Raw genomic sequence first — 25,441 nt, 5'->3', positions numbered from 1 at the left:
ATCCCTTAATGTCCCCCGGATGCACCTCTAGCTGTTCCACCTGCTCCGCCAGAGAGCGAACTAGCTGGCACTTAGCACAAACACAGCCACTATCGCTATCGCTAGAGGCAGAAAAGGGCATTAGGCTAAACAGGCCACACTCTGCGCAGACGAAGCAACCAGCAGAAGCCATGATATTTCAGCCACTTACCGCTTTTTGTCGATTTAGAAGCTGATAGCACAAAAAACGTTACGACAGCGACGCGCTCTCAGCCCCTCTCGGTCGCTCGCAGCGACGCGCTCCTGCCTTCTGCCCATGACTTCAGGTTCCACCAGCGCCCACAACCTGAAAGATAAAGCAGCTTAGAAAATGTGTGTGGGTGGAAATGACTAATATGAGGAATTCATGGTTTATTGAAAAACTACTAAATTTTCATATTTCCGCTGTCACACCCTGAAAAATATTTCTGAGCTACTCAGCTACATCACTGGAAATAATCTGACGCAAAAGCATGATATTATCTCCACCTTGGATCTTCATCCGTCTTCTGCCTGCACGTTATCATTGGTTGATGTGCCTCCATGTCAGAACGCGTTACAGCAGAAGTTGAAATGGTTTTCGACACGTGAGGGTGCGGTTCTAGTCCTACAGAGCTGAGGCAGCGTCCTGACTGAAATACAACTGGGAGCTGCAGTTGTGATACTCAGCCTTTAGTGTGTAGGAACTCCATCCATCCATCCATTTTCCAAGCCGCTTCTCCGTCAGGGTCGCAGGGGGGTGCTGGAGCCTATCCCAGCAGTCATCGGGCGGAAGGCAGTATACAGAGTGTAGGAACTCTAAAACTGCTTATTTTCTCTACTTCTCTTTTGTCTGTTTCCTGCTTTGCAGTTCAATTGCTTCTCTGCTCAGCTCTGCAATCTTTCATTTCTCCTCTTTATTTTCAGAAGTTTATGTTCTTGTGTACTTTCAAGCTACAGTGTTTGAGCTCATTACATATAGAAAGGTCAAGATCACCATGAAACCAAAAGTGGATATTTTTATTTTTTTTAATTTTTTTTACAGATATAATAGGAATTAGAAAAGTTTCTGATGGCTACCAAAGTAGAAACTTGCAAAATGCCTCTTCAGGTTTCAGAGCAAATGAGCTGCTGGAATTGTTACCGTCTTCAGCAAAAAAATGAAAGTTTTGGAGGCGAGTTTTTGGAGCCTGTTATTGGAGTTTAAGGACATTCCTCCGTTACACAGGAGCAGCATGTGGGAGTTTCAGCAGCAGATGACAAGTGCAGGGCTTCACAGACCAACAGGCAGCAGAGACACACAGAGCTGGGCCGGCGGAACAGCTGGATGGAACTGCTAATGTGAGTAAAGCTGGCAGAAATGAACAAAGGGTCCACACTGGAGCTGAACCTAAATGCCGTGCTACACACAGCTCTACAGTCTCATCCTCCACTCCGGCCAGCACAGCTCAGCATACTAATGCTAATGCTATAGTTGCTGCTGAGAAACCACAGCACAAAGCCAGAGTAGAATATCGGCCCCAGTCATCTACCTGCAGAACAGATCTGACTGACTGCAAGGCTTTAGTGAGTGTCCTAAGGGCAGTGATCAGAATGCAGAAAGAACCACAGGGGCTAGCTGGTCAGAGCACCCGGGTAGAGCCACTGGGCCCAGTCTGCGGCCACAGCCAACACCCTTATTTTAGGAGATGACTCTGTCAATGGTGTAAAAAAACACAAACTCATGGTTCGATTTGAGCCAAACATCACAGTCTCTGAGCAAAATAAAAAGCTTCCTGCATCACTGGCTGAATACACAACAGAAGCAGATCATTGCAGGCAAGACTGACGTGAGGAAGCAGGAGTCTAATGCATTAAACAGTGACTTTCATGATCTCTTCAATGAATCTTGATGTGCAGTAATTTTTTAGTGATCTTCTGCCTGCAAGTAGAAATGAAATGTTAAGCCTACTTGGATTAAACACCTGGCTACATAAAAACTGCAGGACAAATGACTTAACTTCAAAAACTTCAATCTGAACTTTGAAAACTTCAATCAGTTATTTTGGGCAAGATTTTTTTTTTGGAAAAATGGACTGCACATCAACAAGAAGAGAGATAAATCACTGACAGACAACCTCATTTTCTCCATGTGCAACTTATCCACCCCTACCGGTGGAGACACATTAGCACTAACACCCAACTATCACAATGACCACCCCACTGAAAAGAAAGATAATGGCCACGGTGATCAACTGTATCAGAGACATCTAAACCACATGAGCAATCCACACCTTCCTCATCTCCACCAAGTCCTCATCCCATGTGAACCTCCCACCAATTATGGAGAAGTTGGTATGATCAAGGCTGTCACTCTGTCTATCAGTCCGCAGCTTTGGCAAACCATAAGCCCAGCTTCTTCTCCACCCTCAACTACTGCCTTAGGGACCCAACTACCCTCCTCCCCTCGATTACCATCACCAATCAAGGAGTCAGTTAAAGCTGCCTCACTGAAGCTCAGACAAATTGACAAACTAAAAAGCAGAGCTTCCTCAACAGCTAAAAGAAAGAGAAAAGCTCCACAACCACCAGAAAGGCAGTTTTTACTCTCTGTACGTCATCATCAAAAGGAGCTCCCACTCTACTGAAAGGGAAGAGGTCATGTCCATTTCAAGTAATCCAGCAAACTGATATTGTTTTCTGATCCATACTGCTACACTCTTCTTCTTCTTCTTCTTCTTTCGGCTGCTCCCTTTAGGGGTCGCCACAGTGGATCATCTGCCTCCATCTTGCCCGATCCACTGCCTCCTCTACTTTCACACCAACCATCTCCATGTCCACCTTCACTACATCCATAAACCTTCTCTGAGGTCTACCTCTTCTCCTTCTGCCCGGCAGCTCCTTCTCCAACATTCTTTGACCAATATATCCACTATTCCTCCTCAACACATGTCCAAACCATCTCAACCTGGCCTCTCTGGCTTTATCTCCAAACTGCTCCACCTTCACTGTCCCTCTGATCTGCTCGTTTCTAATCTTGTCCATCCTTGTCACTCCCAGCGAAAATCTCAGCATCTTCATCTCCGCCACCTCCAGCTCAGCCTCCTGTCTTTTAGACAGAGCCACAGTCTACAAACCGTACATCATAGCAGGACACACTACTGTCTTGTAAACCTTCCCTTTCACTCTTGCTGCTATCCTTCTTTCACACATCAGCCCTGACACCCGTCTCCACCCACTCCATCCTACCTGCACACTCTTCTTCACCTCTTTTCTACACTGTCAATTGCTCTGGATGGTTGACCCAAGATATTTGAAGTCATCCACCTTTACGATCTCTACTCCTTGCATCTTCACCTTTCCACCTGCCTCCCTCTCATTCACACACATGTATTCCGGCTATCCATACTGCTACACTGATGATGGTTAATGATTTTATTACAGTCCATGGGTTTGTTTTTAACTGAAACATGGTTACATGAATGTTATGTATTAATCAAGTCGGCTTCACCATTCACGATTTTAACATACATGTTGACAAGTCCAATGACAGGTATGCCAAGGAACTACACTATACTGCCAAAAGTATTCACTCACCCATCCAAATAATTGAATTCAGGTGTTCCAGTCACTTCCATGGCCACAGGTGTGTAAAGCCGAGCCCCTAGGCCTGCAGACTGCTTCTACAGACATTAGTGAAAGAATGGGTCGCTCTCAGGAGCTCAGTGAATTCCAGCGTGGTACCGTGATCGGACGCCACCTGTGCAGTCGTGAAATTTCCTCACTACTAAATATTCCACAGTCAACTGTCAGTGGGATTATAACAAAGTGGAAGTGATTGGGAATGACAGCAACTCGGCCACAAAGTGTTCGGCCACGTAAAATGACAGAGCGGGGTCAGTGGATGCTGAGGGGCATAGTGCGCAGAGGTCACCGACTTTCTGCAGAGTCAATCACTACAGACCTCCAAACTTCCTGTGGCCTACAGATCAGCTCAAGAACTGCGTAGAGAACTTCATGGAATGGGTTTCCATGGCCGAGCAGCTGCATCCAAGCCTTACATCACCAAGCGCAATGCAAAGTGTGGAATGCAGTGGTGTAAAGCACCGCCACTGGACTCTAGAGCAATTGAGACGTGTTCTCTGGAGTGACCAATCACGCTTCTCCATCTGAGAATCTGATGGATGAGTCTGGGTCTGGTGGTTGCCAGGAGAACAGTACTTGTCTGACTGCACTGTGCCGAGTGTAAAGTTTGGTGGAGGGGGGATCATGGTGTGGGGTTGTTTTTCAGGAGTTGGGCTCGGCCCCTTAGTTCCAGTGAAAGGAACTCTTAAAGCTTCAGCACCAAGAGATTTTGGACAATTTCCAGCTCCCAACTTTGCCCCCAGTGCACAAAGCAGGTCCATAAAGACGTGGATGAGCCAGCTTGGTGTTGAAGAACTAGACTGTCCTGCACAGAGTCCTGACCTCAACCCCATAGAACACCTTTGGGATGAATTAAAGCGGAGACTGTGAGCCAGGCCTTCTCGTCCAACATCAGTGTCTGACCTCACAAATGCTCTTCTGGAAGAACATTAAAAAATTCCCTTGTGGAAAGCCTTTCCAGAAGAGTTGAAGCTGTTATAGCTGCAAAGGGTGGGCCAACATAATATTAAACCCCATCGTTTAAGAATGGGATGTCACTCAAGTTCATATGCGTGTGAAGCCAGATGGCTGAATAATTTTGGCAATATAGTGTATATTAGTGCTTTATTGGACATTTGGACTCTCTCACCAAATTACTTAGCTCTAAATAAGTCATCAACCTTTCAACTTAGTAATGACTGTCAGATCATTGCTGTGTTGTCTTTGAAACATGGACCTCACTAAACATCAAGACCAGATAGCTCTGCTTTAAGAAAAGGTTTGTAAATGACAGCACAGCCACACTTTTCATGAGCTCTCACCAAACGAGCCATCTGACTCTGTTGGTGCTTTGCTGGAGAGTTTTAACTCAAATATTGTCAGTGTTATTGATGTGTTTGCATCAGTTAAAGTTAAAGCTATGTCATGCCAACTTGACAGAGTAAAGGAAGGATGAACACTGATGTAAAACAATCAGATCCACAAAGAATCTTCAAAAATAGGCTGAATTACCACATAATAGTGTGCATAGTTCCTAGAATTCAGAAGGTTTCAGCTGGGGGAAGAGCTTTCTCTTATAAAGCCCCCAAACTCTGGAAAGATCTTCCAGAAACTGTTCGGGACTCAGACACAGTCTCAATCTTTAAGACTAGGCTGAAAACTCACTGTTCAGTTCAGCTTTTGGTAGCTAATGTTCCCCCCTAGATAAAGGCAGCAGATCCAGGGGTCCATGGACACAGGGAATAATAGTAAACTGAGACGCTGGTGCTGTCGTCCCGCTGCTCGCACGCGGTCACTCAGGTTTGTGGACGGTGGAGTGGAGGGATGCCGAACTGTTTCAGAGTGCTGCCGTGTCTGTGTGTCCTTCTGGTTCCCTCCTGTTAGTTAAGCTGTCATAGTCAGATCTGCCGGAGTCGTTAGCCTCACTCTGGAAATGTTTACATTCCCTGTTTATGTACAAACAGATAGAACAAAACTAATTCCATTTACCTGCTTTTTTTCCGAGTATACAACCACCCACATGTCCGGCTGGACACTGAAGGACGACTGACTGCCGAGCTCCCCTACTACCCACTTCAGACCAGCTGCCCACGCCTCAGCTACCACCAACTACCTTGGATGAGCTGCCCACCCTACGCTGATGTTCTCATAGACTCCTAGATATTCCTAATATCAATATTACTGCTGATAATATTAGTAGTATAATCACTTGTAGGTAGTTTGACCAGAGGAGGACGGGTCCCCCCTGGTGAGCCTGGTTCCTCCCAAGGTTTCTTCCTCAGTTCTGAGGGAGTTTTTCCTTGCCACTGTTGCCCCTGGCTTGCCCACTGGGGGGTTTCTGTACATTCTGTACATTCTTACAGTCCTGTTGAAACTTTGTCTTTTCTGAAATTCTGTAAAGCTGCTTTGTGACAACTTCCGTTGTAAAAAGCGTTTCAAATAAATTTGATTTGATGATTTGATTTGATAGCTACACAATCCTTTTTTGTAGCATTGTCAACAATAATATTAGACAAACTAACTAAGTCAGCTTCATATATGGACCCTGATGAAATAAGTAATGCAATGAGTTTTCATATTTTATACCACTGAAATCCAGAGCATCAAGCAAGCCATTAATACATCTATAGCCACCAAAGAGCCCATGTCCTCTCCATCACCATGTAAAGATGTCATGGTCAAACTCTTTTGAGCAATTACAGACCGATTTTAAATATACCTATCATTGGAAAAATTACTGAGAAAATTGTCTCCAAGCAACTTACTGGCTTGCTGTCCTTAAATAGCTGTCTAGACACATTTCAGACAGGTTTTCAGCCTAATCATACTGCTGTAATAGCTCTAATTAAAGTTATTAATGACATTTATTTAAATACAGACTCTGGAAAAATAGCTGTAAAATAACTATGTTCCCCTTGACTCACTCTGTAAGTGCCTTGAGCTCAACTAAATTTCCTTCAGGATCAATAAAGTATCTATCTACAACCCCAATTCCAGTGAAGTTGGGACGTTGTGTAAAACATAAATAAAAACAGAAGACGATGATTTGCAAATCCTTTTCAACCGATATTCAGTTGAATACACTACAAAGACGAGATATTTAAAGTTCAAACGGATAAACTTTATTATTTTTTGCAAATATTCACTCATTTTGAATTTGATGCCTGCAACACGTTCCAGAGAAGTTGGGACAGGGGCGTGTTTCCCACTGTGTTACATCACCTTTTCTTTAACACTCAATAAGCGTTTAGGAACTGAGGACACTGATTGTTGAAGCTTTGTAGGTGGAATTCTTTCCCATTCCTGCTTGATGTCCAGCTTCAGCTGCTCAGCAGTCCGGGGTCTCCGCTGTCGTGTTTTGAGCTTCATAATGCGCCACACATTTTCAGTGGGAGACGGTCTGGACTGCAGGCAAGCCAGTCTAGTACCTGCACTCTTTTACTACGAAGCCACGCTGTTGTAACACATGCAGAATGTGGCTTGGCATCGTCTTGCTGAAATAAGCAGGGCGTCCCTGAAAGTGTGTCTTTGTAGTGTGTTCAACTGAATATCGGTTAAAAAGGATTTGCAAATCATCATATTCTGTTTTCAATTTGTTCAACTGCAGAAAGTTTTGTTCCACACAGTTATCGACAGATAGATAAAACATCAATAAAATCAGGGATTATTTTATTTGGGAATAGCAATGAGAGGCACTGGGTAGCTGCCTATTTAGACACAAGAGCCCTAAAATCTTAAGATCTAGTTTTATCAGTCGTGTCAAAGTAGTTTTTAAATCAGCTTTTTTGTCACCTTAAAAACATCAACAAGATCAGAGATGTTCTGACTAAAGCAGAGCTGGAGAAACTCATCCACACATTTATTTCTAGCAGGGTTGATCACTGTAATGGTCCTAACTGGACTCCCAATAGACTGTACGGAGCTGTTGCTGCTCTATAAACGTCTTAATCGTCAGGAGCAGCATATTTATCTGACCTGCTGCAGCGTGATGAGCCCAGCAGAACCCTCAGATCACTAGGAACTGGTCAGCCAGTCCTGTTGAAGGTGGAGACTAAACATGGAGAAGCAGCGTTTGGATAATGTGCTGCTCTTAAATGGACCCAGTGGTCAGAGAGTGTTAGAAGAGCTGACACTGGACATTTTAAACAACCTGAAAACGTTCATGTTTGATGAACTTTCAGTTTAGTTTAAACACTGATAGCATTTCTAGACCCTTTTCCTCCTAATTTCACTTTGAATTTTTAAGTAGATTTTTAATTTGAATGATTTTCCCTTTTAAATCTATTGTTCATATTTTAAACATTTTTTATGTCTATTCTAATTTACTTTTTAAATGATTTTGTATTTTGTCATTTGCAAAGCACTTTGAAAGACAGCAGTGTATGAAAGCTACTCTATAAATAAACTTGCCTTGCCCAAATCCACTCAGCCTCACAGAGTCGCAGAGCCACATTATATTCAACCAGTCAAAATCAATAAAATTCTTTTTGGTGAGCTCCATACACAATGGATATAAAAAAGACACACTTTTATTGACACTGCAGGTTTTTAAGATATAAAACCAGAAATTCAGACAAATCATTTTAGATCATTTTCCCTTTTTAATGCAACCATTACACCTTACAAAATTCAAGAGAAAAACACATGGACAATGTTAAGGGAAAAAAAGATACAATTTCCTAGCTGCGTAAGTGTGCACAACCTTTGTACTGGGGGTTGTAGCTGCATTCAGAGCAAACAAACCACATTCAAAATAATGTCCAAACATAAGCAGAACACACCTGCCCCCAGAAGGGATTCTGATTAACTGCAAATAAAACTAAAACAATTCTATAGGTTTTAGGGTTACAGCAAGAACCAGGGACGGTACAGATATGGAGAAGTGTTGATACATATATGGAACAGTGGTGGTGCAGATATGGAACAGTGGTGGTGCAGATATAGAACAGTGATGGTGCAGACATGGAACAGTAGTGATGGAGATATGGAACAGTGGTGGTGCAGATATGGAACAGTGGTGGTGCAGTTATAGAACAGTAGTGGTGCAGATATGGAACAGTGGTGGTGCAGATATGGAACAGTGGTGGTGCAGACATGGAACAGTGGTGGTGCAGATATAGAACAGTGATGGTGCAGACATGGAACAGTAGTGGTGGAGATATGGAACAGTGGTGGTGCAGATATAGAACAGTAGTGGTGCAGATATGGAACAGTGGTGGTGCAGACATGGAACAGTAGTGGTGGAGATATGGAACAGTGGTGGTGCAGATATGGAACAGTGGTGGTGCAGATATAGAACAGTAGTGGTGCAGATATAGAACAGTGATGGTGCAGACATGGAACAGTGGTGGTGCAGACATGGAACAGTAGTGGTGGAGATATGGAACAGTGGTGGTGCAGATATGGAACAGTGGTGGTGCAGATATAGAACAGTAGTGGTGCTGATATAGAACAGTGATGGTGCAGACATGGAACAGTAGTGGTGGAGATATGGAACAGTGGTGGTGCAGATATGGAACAGTGGTGGTGCAGATATAGAACAGTAGTGGTGCAGATATGGAACAGTGGTGGTGCAGACATCGAACAGTGGTGGTGCAGATATAGAACAGTAGTGGTGCAGATATGGAACAGTGGTGGTGCAGATATAGAACAGTGATGGTGCAGACATGGAACAGTAGTGATGGAGATATGGAACAGTGGTGGTGCAGATATGGAACAGTGGTGGTGCAGATATGGAACAGTAGTGGTGCAGACATGGAACAGTGGTGGTGCAGATATAGAACAGTGGTGGTGCAGACATGGAACAGTAGTGGTACAGATATGGAACAGCAGAGGTACAGATATGGAACAGTGGTGGTGCAGACATGGAACAGTGGTGGTGCAGATATGGAACAGTGGTGGTGCAGATATGGAACAGTGGTGGTGCAGACATGAAACAGTGGTGGTGCAGACATGAAACAGTGGTGGTGCAGACATGGAACAGAGGTGGTGCAGATATAGAACAGTGGTGGTGCAGATATGGAACAGTAGTGGTGCAGATATGGAACAGTGGTGGTGCAGATATAGAACAGTGGTGGTGCAGACATGGAAAAGTAGTGGTACAGATATGGAACAGCAGTGGTGCAGATATGGAACAGTGATGGTGCAGATATGGAACAGTAATGGTGCAGTTATGGAACAGTAGTGGTGCAGACATGGAACAGTGGTGGTGCAGACATGGAACAGTGGTTGTACAGACATGGAACAGTGATGGTGCAGGCATGGAACAGTAGTGGTGCAAATATGGAACAGTGCAGGTGCAGACATGGAACAGTGGTGGTGCAGACATGGAACAGTGGTGGTGCAGACATGGAACAGTGGTGGTTCAGATATGGAACAGTGGTGGTGCAGATATGGAACAGTGATGGTGCAGACATGGAACAGTAGTGGTACAGATATGGAACAGGGATGGTGCAGACATGGAACAGTGATGGTGCAGATATGGAACAGTGATGGTGCAGACATGGAACAGTAGTGGTACAGATATGGAACAGTGATGGTGCACACATGGAACAGTGATGGTGCAGACATGGAACAGTAGTGGTACAGATATGGAACAGTGGTGGTGCAGATATGGAACAGTGATGGTGCAGACATGGAACAGTAGTGGTACAGATATGGAACAGTGATGGTGCAGACATGGAACAGTGATGGTGCAGACATGGAACAGTAGTGGTACAGATATGGAACAGTGATGGTGCAGACATGGAACAGTGGTGGTGCAGACATGGAACAGTGGTGGAGCAGACATGGAACAGTGGTGGTTCAGAGAGAAGAATCTCTGTCTCCATGCAGAAAATGTCCTTTATCGCCATTTACTGGTTGAGTACTGATGCCATTCAAGGCCAAACAGTCCACAGACAATAAAGAACATCCCGAGGAAAATTGGCCCACTGTGATAATAAGGGCAGAGAAATAATCACAGAGAAAAAAAACATTTTCCAAAACCCCAAATTTAAACTGCCAAATTTTAGTTTAACACAAACAACAGAAAAAATAATCAGAAGCAGAATCATTTATCAAAATGTGACTTTGTGTACAATAAACATATTTATGACATTTCAAATATACTTGAATACTTTCACTTTATGACAAAAGCAGGATCAATTCACGTGAATAAATGATTCATTATATTTTAATTATTTCATTACTGTGAGCCAAAGAAAACAACAACTCACAGAATAATGCATGAACAGGGTATGGTTTTGCGAGGTGCTTGCGCTTCCTCTAAACTTGCGTCAGGCTCCATGTTCTCAGGGTGGTCTGTCTGAACAGGATATGAAATGACAGGTTAAAGCTGAGGCAGATCTGTCGCTCCATCAACAGTTAAATTAACATTTACTGTAAAACTTTCCAGCAGTTTTCAGCCTTTACATCACAAACACTGAGGTTTAACATTCGCCTGAATGGAACGGTTCACAATATAGCAATACGCTAGTACAACAGTGATTCTCAGTCTTAGAGGATCTGCTAGTAGATGCTCACATCACTGTACACTGAGATGGATCAGAGTTATTGTGTCAGTTATATCACAGCTGATTGACCACAGCAGCTTTGTCGGTGTAACAGGAAACATATTATTGCTTATTACGCTAAAAATAAGCTAGTCACCCATAACAAGCAGTTGTTGACAGCATGAAATACTGAGCCTTTTAGAGGAAACTACAGCCACTGAATTTGGCACTGCTGGAGCTGGGTCAGTGTAATCTGAGGAGGCGCTGTCTACCACTGAGATCTGTGATTTTAATCCAGTACAAATCTTCAATGTCTTTAGATTTTAGGTCTGCAAAATAATAATTTTGGGGTGAATTGGCTTTTATAATTATCTGGGCTCCTTCAGTGACAGTCCTGTTCAAACTGACGTCACAATAATGTAACAGCAAAACTGGGTAACAGGAATCGGAAGCCTTGAAGACAAGGCTAACGGCTACGTACGGGTTAATTTGACTCGATTCCCTAACCCTCAAACTCATGACCAGACTCCTGAAATCCACAACAGTTCGGTGTATATTCCCTCCATACTCTTACCCTAACCCTGATTGACAGCCCTCAGTCTAAAACTCCCAGCCTGCTAGTCAAGTGGGCAACACTTTATTTGGACAGCCCACTGTTGATGCCAGTCTTACATTTAACCTATATTCTGCAAATTATCTATTAATAGCCCTAATATTAGACTGGAGAAAGATTTGCAGGTGGCTGCGGTGAAATTTTAAGGGGACTGGGGTGAGATCAAAAGCTGACAAGTGAGATTTTATAATGACTGGAGTCATAGATAAACTCAGACAGCAGCTTATCCTGCTAACCATGATATCCTGATAATGATTTACAGTAGTAGACAAAATAAATGGCAGAGCAAGTTCAAAAGACCAATCAAAGAGACAGAGTTTCACTGAAGCTCTGAGTTAAAGAGCTGCATTTTCAGGTGTTTATCAAAAGTGTGTTAAGAAGCAGAAGAACTGAAAGACTCTCCACGTTTTCTGTGTTTTACTGAAGGTGTTTGAAGGTCAGAATCAGATATAATTTCATAAACAGACACACATTCAGGAGCTTTAAGATCATTTAGAGCTTTAAGGACCAACAGCAGAGCTTTAAACTCTCTCTAACAGACCCAGGTGGTCAGGGCAGTGTGTAACGGGGTGATATGAGCTCTCTGTGATGGTGCTGTGAGGATCCATGCTGCTGCGTTCTTTGCGAGTTCTAGAGGATGGATTGTTTTCTCCATTAAGATCATTACAGTGATCAACTCTGCTGTAACAAATGCAGCAACAAGAGAAGAGAAGAGAGAGAAAAGGCTGAACTTTAGTGATTTTAGTGACTGTGTACATTCAGATAAAACAGAGCTCAGAGTCTAAGATCTCACCCAGGTTTCTACTGCAGGTTTGGCAGATCAAGCATTTTTACCAACAATCAGTATTTTGGTTTTTAAAAGTAGACTTTTTATATTCATTGTCTGAAAAGCTTGTAAATTTAAGTAAATACTGATTTGAAGTCTTAATCTATCTAAACAATAAAGCTTTACCAATATAATATCAGTAATCAATAATATAATATTAGATAAAAAAGACACTCCTGAGTATTTCCAGTTTACAGTGTCAACTGTTTAGTCAAGCAGAGAATTAGAATTAAGAACCATTTGTCACTGTGAAATTAGAGCTCTGCTTTTAACATCACATGCATGCTAGTGAACAGAGGCAGTGAGCACACTTGCCCGGAGCGGTGGGCAGCCCTATCCACAGCGCCCGGGGAGCAGTTGGGGGTTACTTCAGTCAAGGACTGTCAGCCGAGGGGATCGAACCTGCGACCTTCCAGTCACAAGGCTGGTTCCCTAACCTCCAGCCCACGACTGCCCATTAAAGCTGTTTGAACAACAACCCAGGTGGCACATGAACCCACAATCCCCAGAGAGATGCCTGAATCCAGCAGGTCATTGTTACTGAGGTCCAGCTCTTTAAGTGATAGTCTATAACAATTAAGAACATGGAAGTGCTGCTAAAGAGCTTGACCACAACGTGCTCAACATACATGACATTAAATCACCTACAGCAGTATCTCCAGTAGTGTCTCTGTCTAGCTGCTGTCAGCTTTCATTGTTTAAAGAAGTCTCGACAGCGTGACACTGAGACACGGACACTAATTAATGCCTCGATAATCCACATAAAACGGTGGCCGCTGTGCTGAACATCAAAACTCCCTCTTTAAAAGCCAATTGCTGAAAAGGTGCTGAATGAGTTGTTGTTTGGCACAATCTCCTAAAGACAAAATCATATGTTTGTGTTATACAAGACAAGACCCTCTCTCACCATGTACGAACATGTTTGAACCTTCATTATCTCTCAGTAGAGCGGTTCTACAGTCCTCGTCCAGCTTTACATGCTGAAGGTCAGACAACGCTGAGACGCCAGGTGAAGTGGACTGGGCAGTTGACTATTTATTTAGGGCTGAAATCCCTGTCCCACTTTACTATCACCAGCTGAAGCAAACACCTGAGAACCCCACTAAACGCCACCAAATCTCTGAAAATGCCACTGAACCCCTGAGAACCTTGCCACACCCCACTGAATCCCAGAGAACTTCACCACACCCTACCAAACCCCTGAAAACCTCGCCACACCCCACTGAACCCCTGAGAACCTTGCCACACCCCACTGAATCCCAGAGAACCTCGACACAACCCACCAAACCCCTGAAAACCTCGCCACACCCCACTGAACCCCTGAGAACCTCGCCACACTGCGCCAAACCCCTGAGAACCTCGCCACACCCCACCGAACCCCTAAGAACCTTGCCACACCCCAACGAACCCCTGAGAACATAACCACACCCCATCAAACCCCTCAGAACCTCACCACACCCCACCAAACCCCTGAGAACCCCACTAAACCCCAAATCTCTGAGAATGTCACCGAACCCCTGAGAACTTTGCCACACCCCACCAAACCCCTGAGAACCTCGCCATACCCCACACACCCCTGACAAAACCTCACCACACCCCACCAAACCCCTGAGAACCCCACTAAACCCCAAATCTCTGAGAATGTCACCGAACCCCTGAGAACTTTGCCACACCCCACCAAACCCCTGAGAACCTCGCCATACCCCACACACCCCTGACAAAACCTCACCACACCCTACTGAACCCCTGAGAACCTCACCACACCCCACCAAACCCCTGAGAACCTTGCCACATCCCACCAAGCCCCTGAGAGCACTGCCAAAGTTCTGCAAGCTCCAGTGAACACCTGTGTAACAGAATTCATGTGCCTTTAAGGTTCTGTTTTCATCAGTATCCAAATTCAATGGTGCCATTTTTTGTCAGCACGTCTTTTTTCATTAGAAATTGTTCTAACACAGTCCTTAGCAGTGGTCTTAGAGCAGGCAGATGGAATGTGTGCCTAATCAAAACACAGTCCAACAGCAGGCAGGCTAAGATAAATAAAATTTAAAATTAAAATAAAAAGGCTCAAATTTGAAAATCACTAAGTAATCACTGTTTATTTAAACAACTAAGCACAGGTGAAACCAACGATTACAGTACAATGCCGGTGAGGAGACAGAATTACAAACAAAACACAGGTTACAATGATGAGAGGAGAGGCCTTGGGGGAGTTAAGGCAGAGCCAAAGTGGAGACTTTGAGAAGAACCTCCCCTTAACACACAACTCCCAAGGTAGATAAACGTTATCCATAGAAGAGATCCTGTACACTTTAGCAGGAAACTACCAGACTAGCGGTGGTTCCGCATGATCAGGATCCGGGCGAGAGCAGAACTGGACTGGAACAGAGACAAACAGAAACAAAAGTAAAAGCTACATAGATAAGAGCAGCAACAGAGAATGGAGCCAATTCACATTCTTAGACAGGATCAGAACGAAATACTGAGATCTGCTTGAACTCTACTGCAAACCAGAGGTGAGAACGAGTCACTAAGCTGCAAGTACCAAGTAAGTCCCAAGTCTCGATCACAAGTCCCAAGTCAGTTTCCATGTCAAGACAGTTGAGTCACAAATCAGTACAGGCATGTCTCGAGTCCCAAGTCAATACAGACCTACAAGAGTCATGGGGCTCAAGTCAGACTGTGTTCAAATCAAAGTCCAGTCACGTGACTTGAGTCCACACTTCTGCTACTGCTCACGTACTGACTGTAACCTAAAGTGTACAGCATGTGATCAACATGACCGCATTATGTCAAAGACATCTGGGTTCTATGAGAGCTATCTTCTTATATACAGCAGCCCATAATGCACTGTGGTCACTGACATGGACGTAAGCTCCCCGTGGTAATGTGACACATTATTACATGTCTTGTTTGTCGGCTACTCTGAGGAACATGCAGTGGGCAGTATATCCCGGATCGGTGAGTGAAAATGGGCCAGAACATTCTGGAACTAAAAGTTGGAACAGTCAAATTTGAAACATCAGATTTTAAAAGTTTATATAACTAATTTTTATAGGGAAATCATTTTACTCTGCTCTAATGTGCATGCCTGTTAAACGCACCTACGTCTAGCCTACAGCCCACTCAGCCAATTGAAATTGAAATGCATTGGAAAGTGAAACTTCACAATTGAGAATAAAAATTGGTTCATTTTCAGATTTTCTCAAACCTTGGTGGAACTTGTTTGGATGCATAGTCTATTCAGTTAATTATTCATTATTATTAGTAGTTTATAATTATTATTAATTATTGCTGAAGATATCAGCCAGTGCACTCATAAATGATATTAGCCATAGAGACTTGAATGGAATGCCAGATAATGAGCAAACTAGACTGCCAGTGTCAGTGATGTATTACAAGCTAGCCAAGTATCTGAATAGAAACTCGTCTATGGTAAAATAACTGGACACTGGATGTTTTTTCAGTGGAGATCACGTAATGAAAGTGTGCAGTATTACAGTTTCAGTAGAGGTTGTTTAGAGGTTTGTTTGATATTTTACTCTTTGTAGTCTCTGCCTTGCTGAAAAGTTTATTGGGATTCTTGTGTGTTATGTCACGCGGTAGTGGGAGTTTAATTGAAAGCACCATTAACTTTGATGTTTTTTTAAAGTGTATTTTTAAACAGTGTCTGTAGATCTTAATGCATGTACCAATTCAGTGATTCAGTGTTTAAATATTCAAATATTTCCTTTTTCTCCATTATTTTTTTCTGCATTCTATGGAAATGGTAGCTTCTGAGGTTTAAGCTGCAGTTAAATTGTTATGAATTGCTGAATTCTTGTGCTTAATCAAAACATTCATGATATGGTCTATAATGAAAATGGTTTGGCTGGATAGAGACCTTAATATGCAACACTCAGTCTGTTGTTGGAAACATACAGAATGTTTTTGTGGTTTTATTTTTAATATAAATGTTTGTTGATCCCTGACGTAGCAAAGTTAAGCCTCTAAGATAAAAAAATCAAGCTTTCATCTTTTGAAATGTTTTGATATTTTCAATACACAAAGTGAGCAAGTTGAAATCTTATATTAATACATTTACATTTCCAGCATTTAGCAGACGCTCTTATCCAGAGTGACTTACAGAAAGTGCTTTGTCTGTCTAGAGAAAGTATCTTTGCTAGTTACCAGTAGCTTAGAGAGAAAGACGGTCCTGAGCTCAGATACTGATAGGAACAAAGTCTCTGGAGATACCCAGAAAGATGAAAAATCTATGCAAGGTTATTTTAAAGTATATTTAAATGGGAAATGAGCCATAAACTAGCACTTTACCATGTTTTCCAAAAAAAAAAAAGAAAGAAAAAAAAAAGATTTTTCCCAGGAAAATCTGGCCATGTCCATTCAAAAGTATAATATCCAGTATACAACATTTACTGGAAATACGGAATTTAACAGGCAGCCAACGAAGTGATGATAGCGCTGGACTGATATGATCAGATGTTCTAGTTTTAGTGAGGATACAGAACTCTACCTGTCGGAGAGCCTTGACACAGTAGGGACTGCTCCCTCATTCAGGTGATGTGATAATCAGTGCCTGCATTAGAAGCAACCACAGTGGTTTTGCTGATAGCACAGCTTGTGTTCTCTGGGGCTTTCTCCTCAACTGCGCTGTTATAGCAAGGTCATCCAGACAGGAAACACTCTGCTGCCACAGCAGGGCACAAGCCACTTCCACACACCTCTTAAAAGTCCACAGAGCTAAGAAACCCAAACAGGAGAATGATCCACTCGTAAGGCGCATCCTCGAACTCTCTGCACTCATATGCATTGATGGACATGTGTTAAAACTTTAACATGAAAATTCTCTGGTTGTAATAAAGTTAGCTCACACCTGGGTCCACTTTGAAGTGTGTTCCTTGATGTTACAGGAAACTTGGCCTTAACATGGATTCAGTGAACATAGAGAAACGAATGACATGACAGGAAAAGCGCCATAAGAAAATATCTCAGCTCTTAGATCACCTGCTACAGCTTCCCAAGCCCAGGATGACACAACTGAAGCTGGTCTGTCCCAGGTTTCAGTCAAAACCCACACTGCCCCTGTTGACACTGACACTGAGACTATTATCACCGTTCCTGAGAAGATGAGTCCCCAGATAAGAGCAAGGGTTTTCTAATGAAATGCTCTCTTTGTATTAGTCACCATCCTGGAATGAAGTGGATAAAATTCAGTTTATGTCCTCATTTAGTTTGTGTGCTTACGGGGAGAGCTAAGGAAAGGTCTTCTACTCTGAACCTAAGCAGCTCAGCAAGACACGCCTTACTGCAACAGTGCTGATCACGTGTGGTACCTGTCCCAAACATCCCAAGTCTTTTTGGATGTCAGAGGTGAACAGTTACACAACCCTCTACAATAAAAAGAACTGTGTTGATTATTCCATGTGAAATGAGCATTTCATTGTTCCAGCACTGACCGAATCTGCAGCTGCAGGAAACATCATTGGCAAGAGACTCACTAAGAGACTGCATGTGCCACTGGAATCTTCTCAGCCACCACTCTGGACGGATGTCTACTAGGTGAAGGAACAGTGACTGAAACTACATTGGCTTTATGGGTAAAGACTGGCCTGTTTACTGAAGAAACTCTCTTCTTATTGGTAATGAACTCCCCAGATATCCCAGCCATTCAGAGAGTTCCCTAGTTAACACCACATGGCCCTGTCATCTCTTGGAGCACTAGGAAAATTGCTAAATTGAGTGAACATTGTTTTAGCCATTGTATGTCTATTCCCTGTCATGGCACTACTCCTGAAGGCCAGTTACTAAAGCCTCCACAAACATCCTTACTTGTTACCAGCTGTTTGCTGAGGTTTTCAGTCAAACCCAAGCAACCCAGTTACCCCAACAAAGGCCTTGAGATTGTGTCACTAACTTACTTCCCAACACATCAGCTTCAACCAAAAGAGTATACCCCTTTTCACTACCACAAACCCACATGTTAGAGGAGCACACAGATGAGGCACTTATGGTATACTATATATTGTATATATCGCCCTCTTTTTTTCTGTTATTAAAGAAAGATGGGCATGCAAGGTCATGCATAGATTACAGATGACAATGTAATTACTATCAAATATCATCATATCTTTGAAGTGCAAACCATCGTATTTAAATAAGAAGAGGGAATGAGTGGAATGACAGCTTTTATTGCCACTAGGGGGCACGATGAGTACCTCATAATGCCTTATGGTCCCTCTGTTGCCCCCTTAGGCATTTCAAGCTTTCAGTAATGAAGTTCTCAGGGCCATGATTGATAGATGGATTTGTGTTTATATTGCTGATATCTTAATTTATTCCACTACATTATTAGAGCACATCAATCATATCAGTCAAGTCCTGGAATATTTACAATGGCCTACATGTTAAGGCAGTAAATTGTTCCACAAAGCACAGATGTTGTTTCTATGCTACATTCTAGAAAAGAACAGTTTGAGCATGATTGTCAGCAAAGTACAAGACATACTAGACTGGCCCCAACCTAGACATATCAAAGACCTCCGGCATATAAAAAAAAACACTCTTCAGTGTCTGCATGCTCAGCCTTTAAGGAACTGAATGCCTGTCCCCTAATTTACTGTATAAACACCTAAACATGATGAAAGATACTCTGAGTATTTAGTGATGGGCTTTCATTTGACAGCAAAGATCAAAGATTTCACACTTGTCCAATCACAAGTCGTATAACTAGCTTGTGTTCATGCTCTCTGCAGGTGATAACACTGCTAATGTAATGCTGCCTAGCTGGTAGCTTGCTAATCTATGTGAGTAATGTAAAATTAACACATTCAAATTAAATTATGAAATAATGAAAACCTGGTGTTGGTGTTTAATTTAGGCCTGATGAGAATTCAGCTGAGATTTTATGAGCAAGGTGTCCAAACTATTGCATGTACAACAATATTTTCTTTTTCAAATGTAAATATAATGTAACTATGACAACAAATGTAGATGAATGATGTCCATTATTAGTGTGGTACAGAGGCTGTGTGTGTGTGTGTGTGTGTGTGTATCTGAGTGTGTGTGTGTGTGTGTGTGTGTGTGTTTGTGTATGTGTATCTGTGTGTGTGTGTTTGTGTGTGTGTATCTGAGTGTGTGCGTGTGTGTGTTTGTGTGTGTGTGTGTATCTGAGTGTGTGTGTGCATGTGTATCTGAGTGTGTGAGTGTGTATGTTTGTATCTGAGTATGTGTGTGTATATATGAGTGTGTGCGTGTGTGTGTGTATCTGAGTGTGTGCGTATCTGAGTGTGTGTGTATATCTGAGTGTGTTTGTGTGTGTGTGTGTGTATCTGAGTGTATTTGTGTGTGTGTGTGTGTGTGTATCTGAGTGTGTGTGTGTTTATCTGAGTGTGTGCATGTGTTTGTGTGTGTGTATCTGTGTATCTCTGTGTGTGTGTGTTTGTGTGTGTGTATATCTGTGTGTGTGTGTGTTTGTGTGTGTGTGTGTTTGTGTGTGTATCTGTGTGTATATCTGAGTGTGTGCGTGTGTGTGTGTGTGTATCTGCATGTGTGTGTGTGTGTGTGTGTATCTGAGTGTGTGTGTGTTTGTTTGTGTGTGTATCTGAGTGTGTTTGTGTGTGTGTGTATCTGAGTGTGTATGTGTTTATCTGAGTGCGTGCGTGTGTGTTTGTGTGTGTGTGTTTGTGTGTGTGAGTCTATCTGAGTGTGTGTGTGTATATCTGAGTGTGTGCATGTGTTTGTGTGTATCTGCGTGTGTGTGTGTGTATCTGAGTGTGTGTGTGTGTGTGTGTGTGTGTATCTGAGTGTGTGTGTGTTTGTTTGTGTGTGTGTGTGTGTGTGTATCTGAGTGTGTTTGTGTGTGTGTGTATCTGAGTGTGTATGTGTTTATCTGAGTGCGTGCGTGTGTGTTTGTGTGTGTGTTTGTGTGTGTGAGTCTATCTGAGTGTGTGTGTGTATATCTGAGTGTGTGCATGTGTTTGTGTGTGTGTGTATCTCTGTGTGTGTATCTGTGTGTGTGTGTATCTGTGTGTGTGTTTGTGTGTGTGTGTATCTGTGTGTGTGTGTATCTGAGTGTGTGTGTGTGTGTATATCTGAGTGTGTGCGTGTGTGTGTGTGTGTATCTGCGTGTGTGGGTGTGTGTGTGTATCTGAGTGTGTGTGTGTTTGTTTGTGTGTGTGTGTGTGTGTATCTGAGTGTGTGTGTGTGTCTATCTGTGTGTGTGTGTGTGTGTGTGTGTGTATCTGAGTGTATCTGTGTGTGTGTTTTTGTGTGTGTGTATATCTGAATGTGTGCGTGTGTGTGTATCTGCGTGTGTGTATCTGAGTGTGTGTATCTGAGTGTGTGTGTGTTTGTTTGTGTGTGTGTGTATCTGTGTGTGTGTGTGTGTGTATCTGAGTGTGTGTGTGTGTCTATCTGTGTGTGTGTGTGTGTATCTGAGTGTGTATCTGTGTGTGTGTGTATCTGTGTGTGTGTGTGTTTGTGTGTGTATCTGAGAGTGTGTGTGTTTTTGTGTGTGTGTGTGTGTATCTGTGTGTGTGTGTGTGTGTGTGTTTGTGTGTGTGTATCTGAATGTGTGTGTGTGTGTTTGTGTGTGTACACGTACTATGAGTCTTTGAGTTTGTTGTCTCCTTGAAGGAAGAGTAGTAGGAGCCTTAAAGAGAAGCAGAGGAAATTAAAGTGAACTTACGTTAAATTTCTATTGAATTAAGTGAATTGTTTTCTTTAGGTTGAGTTAATTAGATTATTTGATGGGAAATGATTTTAGGACAATAATAACATGAGAAATGATCTCACCGCTCGAGCAGTGTTTACATCCTGTTGTCTCTCTTTCTGTTGAACAAGCTTCCCCTAAACACAGAAAAACACGGAGCAACAAGGAACAAGACGTACAAAGTGTGAAGTGCAGACATCGTGTGCAAACAAAAAATTAAGCTAGAAACAATAAATACGATAAATTACAGACATTAGACCCAGTAAACAGGCAGGACCGTAAACAGGCAGGACCGTAAACAGACGGACAGTAAACAGACGGACAGTAAACAGACAGGACAGTGCAGCACCGACACAGCACTCACTCTGGACATGAGGTCGTGGAATAAGGAGCAGAGATATGAACCTGCTGTGATCTGAGAGTCACGCAGTCAGACGACAGACAGAAACACAGCAGCTACTGAGGCAGAAAAACCAGAGTAAACAGTCAAAACACAGAGTAGCAGCAATGATCCAGGGAGTGCAGGTAGAGCATCAAAAGAGCTGTGTGTGTGTAGAGTTTGTGTGTGTGTGTGTACAGTTTGTGTGTGTGTGTGTACAGTTTGTGTGAGTGTGTGTAGAGTTTGTGTGTGTGTGTGTGTCAGGAGCATGTGTGTGTGTTGGGGGGGCTTTGGGGGGGTTAGCCCAGTTCTTGTGAGATTAAGAACCTGAATGCCTGAGGAATAAAGCTGTTGCAGAGTCTGGCAGTGGTGGCACGGATGCTCCGGTACCTTCTGCCAGACGGCAGCAGTGAGTCCGTGTGAGGGATGGACGGGGTCGTCCACAGTGCTAGTGGCTTTCCGGACACAACATGTGGTGTAGATGTCCATGATGGAGGGGAGAGACCCCGATGAACTTCTCAGCTGTCAAGTCTCTTCTGCTTGTTGCCTGTCCTTAGCAGTGGTTTCCTAGCAGCTATTTTACCATGAAGGCCTGATGCACAGTCTCCTCTTAACAGTTGTTCTAGAGACGTGTCTGCTGTTAGAACTCTGTGTGGCATTGACCTGGTCCCTAATCTGAGCTGCTGTTAACCTGCGATTTCTGAGGCTGGTGACTCTGATGAACTTATCCTCCATAGCAGAGGGGACTCTTGGTCTTAGCACTTGATGGTTTTTGCGACTGCACTTGGGGACACTATCGAAGTTTTCCCAATTTTTCGGACTGACTGATCTTCATTTCTTAAAGTAATGATGGCCACTCGTTTTTCTTTACTTAGCTGCTTTTTTTCTTGCCATAATACAAATTCTAACAGTCTATTCAGTAGGACTATCAGCTGTGTATGCACCTGACTTCTGCACAACACAACTGATGATCCCAACCCCATTTATAAGGCAAGAAATCCCATTAAACCTGACAGGGCACACCTGTGAAGTGAAAACCATTTCAGGTGACTACCTCTTGAAGCTCATCAAGAGAATGCCAAGAGAAGCAGTAATGAAAGCAAAAGGTTGTACATTGAAGAACCTAGAATATAAGACATTTTCAGTTGTTTTAGTTTTTTTAAGTATATAATTAACATGTGTTAATTCATAGTTTTGATGCCTTCAGTGTGAATCTACAATTTTCATAGTCATGAAAATAAAGAAAACTCTTTGAATGAGAAGGTGTGTCCAAACATTTGGTCTGTACTGTATATAGACGCCTTCTTCAAGGTTGGTCTCCTCGGTTCCCAAATGTTTACAGAGTGTTATTAACAGAAGTAGTGATGCAGCACGGTGGTAAACATGCCCCCATCCCAACTTTTTAAAAATGTTTTGCTGGTATCAAAGGCATTTTTTAAAATGCAAAATATTTCAATATTTCAACAATAGTTTCAACATCTGACATATAACCTTTGTAATATTTTCAGTTAAATATAGGGTTATTGATTTTCACGTCATGTTTTTCTATTTTACTTTTGGGAAATTAGGTTGTAGAAAAGATGATGGTCACTATAGGTGAATAGGTGAAATTCATATTATGTTGAAGGAAATAACGCTGGATGTATGGAGGGTGGCTCCAGCCCCCCCACGACCCAGAATGATAAGCGGCTTAGAAGATTTATATGTGTGTGTGTGTGTGTGTGTGTGTGTATGTGTGAGTGTGTGTATATGGAGGGTTCCTGTACTCTCATGGGAAATCCAGAAACCCTCCCCCACACTGCCCATTTTGAACTCAGGAAAATAACAAATGACTTATTTAGTAATAAAGTGCACAGAATCCAAACGGGACATAGAAAGAGTGAAACTCAGATACCTGTTTTGCCATTATGGATTATTGGGCCCAATTGTGGTTTTATCCCCTGGACACATGTCCATAAATCCCATGAGGTGATCTGGATCTGGTTTTATGTCTTTTATTTTTAGGATTTTTCTTTTTTTTCAGGCCTTTTTTTTCAGACTCTATATTTTCTCAAAAGTAACAAATCTTATTTTCAAGAGTCAAGAGAGCAAACAAATGTTTTTCTGTACAAGAACAGTCATGTCTGATTAACACACAACCCCATTTCCAAAAAAGTTGGCATGCTGAGCTGAATGTATATAAAAATACAATGCAATGATATGTGAATCATATAAACCATAATTTTAATGGAAAATTACAAAGACAACATTTAAAATGTTGAAACTGAAAACTTTTATTTATATTTTTAAATTATATTATTATATTTTTTAAAAATATATAGCCAATTTTGAATTAGATGCCAACAACACATTCCAAGAAAGTCAGGAAAGGGTCGTGTTTACCACTGTACTGCATCACCTTTTCTTTTAACAACACTCTGTAAGTGTTTGGGAACTGAGGAGACGCTGCTGACATGTTTCCCATTCTTATTTGACACAGGATTGCAGCTGCTTAACAGTTCATTGTCTCCTTTGTCATATTTTTGCACCTGGACTCTTTTAATATGGAGCAACGCTGCTGTAAAACATGCAGAATGTGATTTTAGTTCATCTTGCTGAAATAACCATGAGCACTAATGCCCCCTAAACCATCATGAATACTGGCTTTAGAACTAAGCACTGATAACAAGCTGAGTGGTCTTCAGCCCAGAGGACACAGTGTCCATGATTTCCTAAAAGAATTTCAGATGTTGATCCGTCGGACCGCCGGACGCTTTTCCACTTCCCCTCAGTCCATTTTAAAGAGCTCAGGCCCAGAGAAGGTGGCAGCGTTTCTGGATCCTGTTTATATTTGGGTTCTTCTTTGTGTTTTAGAGTTTAACAGCGTTTGTGGATGCAGTGATGAACTGTGTTCACAGTCAGTGGTATTCAGAAGTGTTTCTGAGCCCATGCAGTGATTTCCACTACAGAATCATGTCTGTTTTTAATGCAGCGCTGCCTGAGGGCCCAAAGATCACGGCCAGCAGATACTGGTGTTCAGCCTCGTCCCTCACAGACAGAGATTTCTCCAGATTCTCTGAGTCTTTAATGATATTCTGCACCATAGACGATGAAAAGCAGAAGCTCTTTGCTGTTTTATGTTGAGAAACGTTCTTCGTTAAATATAGGTTTTAAATTATTTGCACATCATTGCATTTTGTTTTTATTTCCATTTTGCACAGCGTCCCAAATTTAAAGACTTTAACTGATAATTAATGGCTGTGAAAATAATATTAAATCATTGTTAATCAATTAAATTGTTTTGAAATCTGTTTATAAATGACAGTTAATGTATTTGTAGCAGCATAAACAGCTAAAAACATTGCAGTTAGAACGTTGGGATTGTATACATACCGTCCTACTTTTGTGTTTCGGGGGGGGTTGAGGTCGCTGCTGAGGAGCAGAAATCTAAAGGCAGAAACAGTTTGAAAGTCACTCATCAGCTGCAACAAATATATACTTTATACTTGCACTTAAATATGCATTGGCCTGTTCACTGACTCCTCACTGTAATTAACTATATTCAGTATGAGGAATGATTTTACAACAATGCAAATGTGACATGAGTCTAAGGAATTTGAAACAGGGAAATAAGTCACCAGTGGGGAAGTGTTAATATCCTCTTCTTTCTCTTTGTGAGGATCAGGCTGGGCCTAAAAAGTAATAGAAGTTGATTTTACAGTGGTGTATTTTTTAAATGTACAAGTATAAACTTTCAATGAAATGATAAATAAATGTTGATTTATTAAAAGTTTTATTTTTGATTTTATTTTTCAGTTTTTACTTTGAGTTTTAAAGTCCT

At 42.2% G+C, this 25,441-nt stretch overlaps 1 protein-coding gene across 1 annotated transcript in view; it reads right to left on the bottom strand.

Annotated features, from left to right (window-relative positions):
• Positions 1 to 14,604: 14,604 nt before the first annotated feature.
• Positions 14,605 to 25,441, bottom strand: part of LOC108444153 (vegetative cell wall protein gp1-like) — a 36,570-nt gene continuing 25,733 nt past the window's right edge. The window contains exons 17-21 of the mRNA XM_037539207.1: positions 25,239 to 25,292; positions 24,994 to 25,047; positions 21,326 to 21,379; positions 21,135 to 21,182; positions 14,605 to 14,911 (exon numbers count right to left, since the gene is read on the bottom strand). Of these exons, the coding sequence (XP_037395104.1) occupies positions 14,864 to 14,911; positions 21,135 to 21,182; positions 21,326 to 21,379; positions 24,994 to 25,047; positions 25,239 to 25,292 (258 nt within the window). The 3' untranslated portion in view covers positions 14,605 to 14,863. The remainder of the gene's footprint in view (positions 14,912 to 21,134; positions 21,183 to 21,325; positions 21,380 to 24,993; positions 25,048 to 25,238; positions 25,293 to 25,441) is intronic.

This window comes from Pygocentrus nattereri, chromosome 6 (assembly GCF_015220715.1).
Source record: "Pygocentrus nattereri isolate fPygNat1 chromosome 6, fPygNat1.pri, whole genome shotgun sequence".
NCBI classification, from domain to species: Eukaryota; Metazoa; Chordata; class Actinopteri; order Characiformes; family Serrasalmidae; genus Pygocentrus; species Pygocentrus nattereri.
This window is presented reverse-complemented; position numbering and strand designations above follow the sequence as displayed.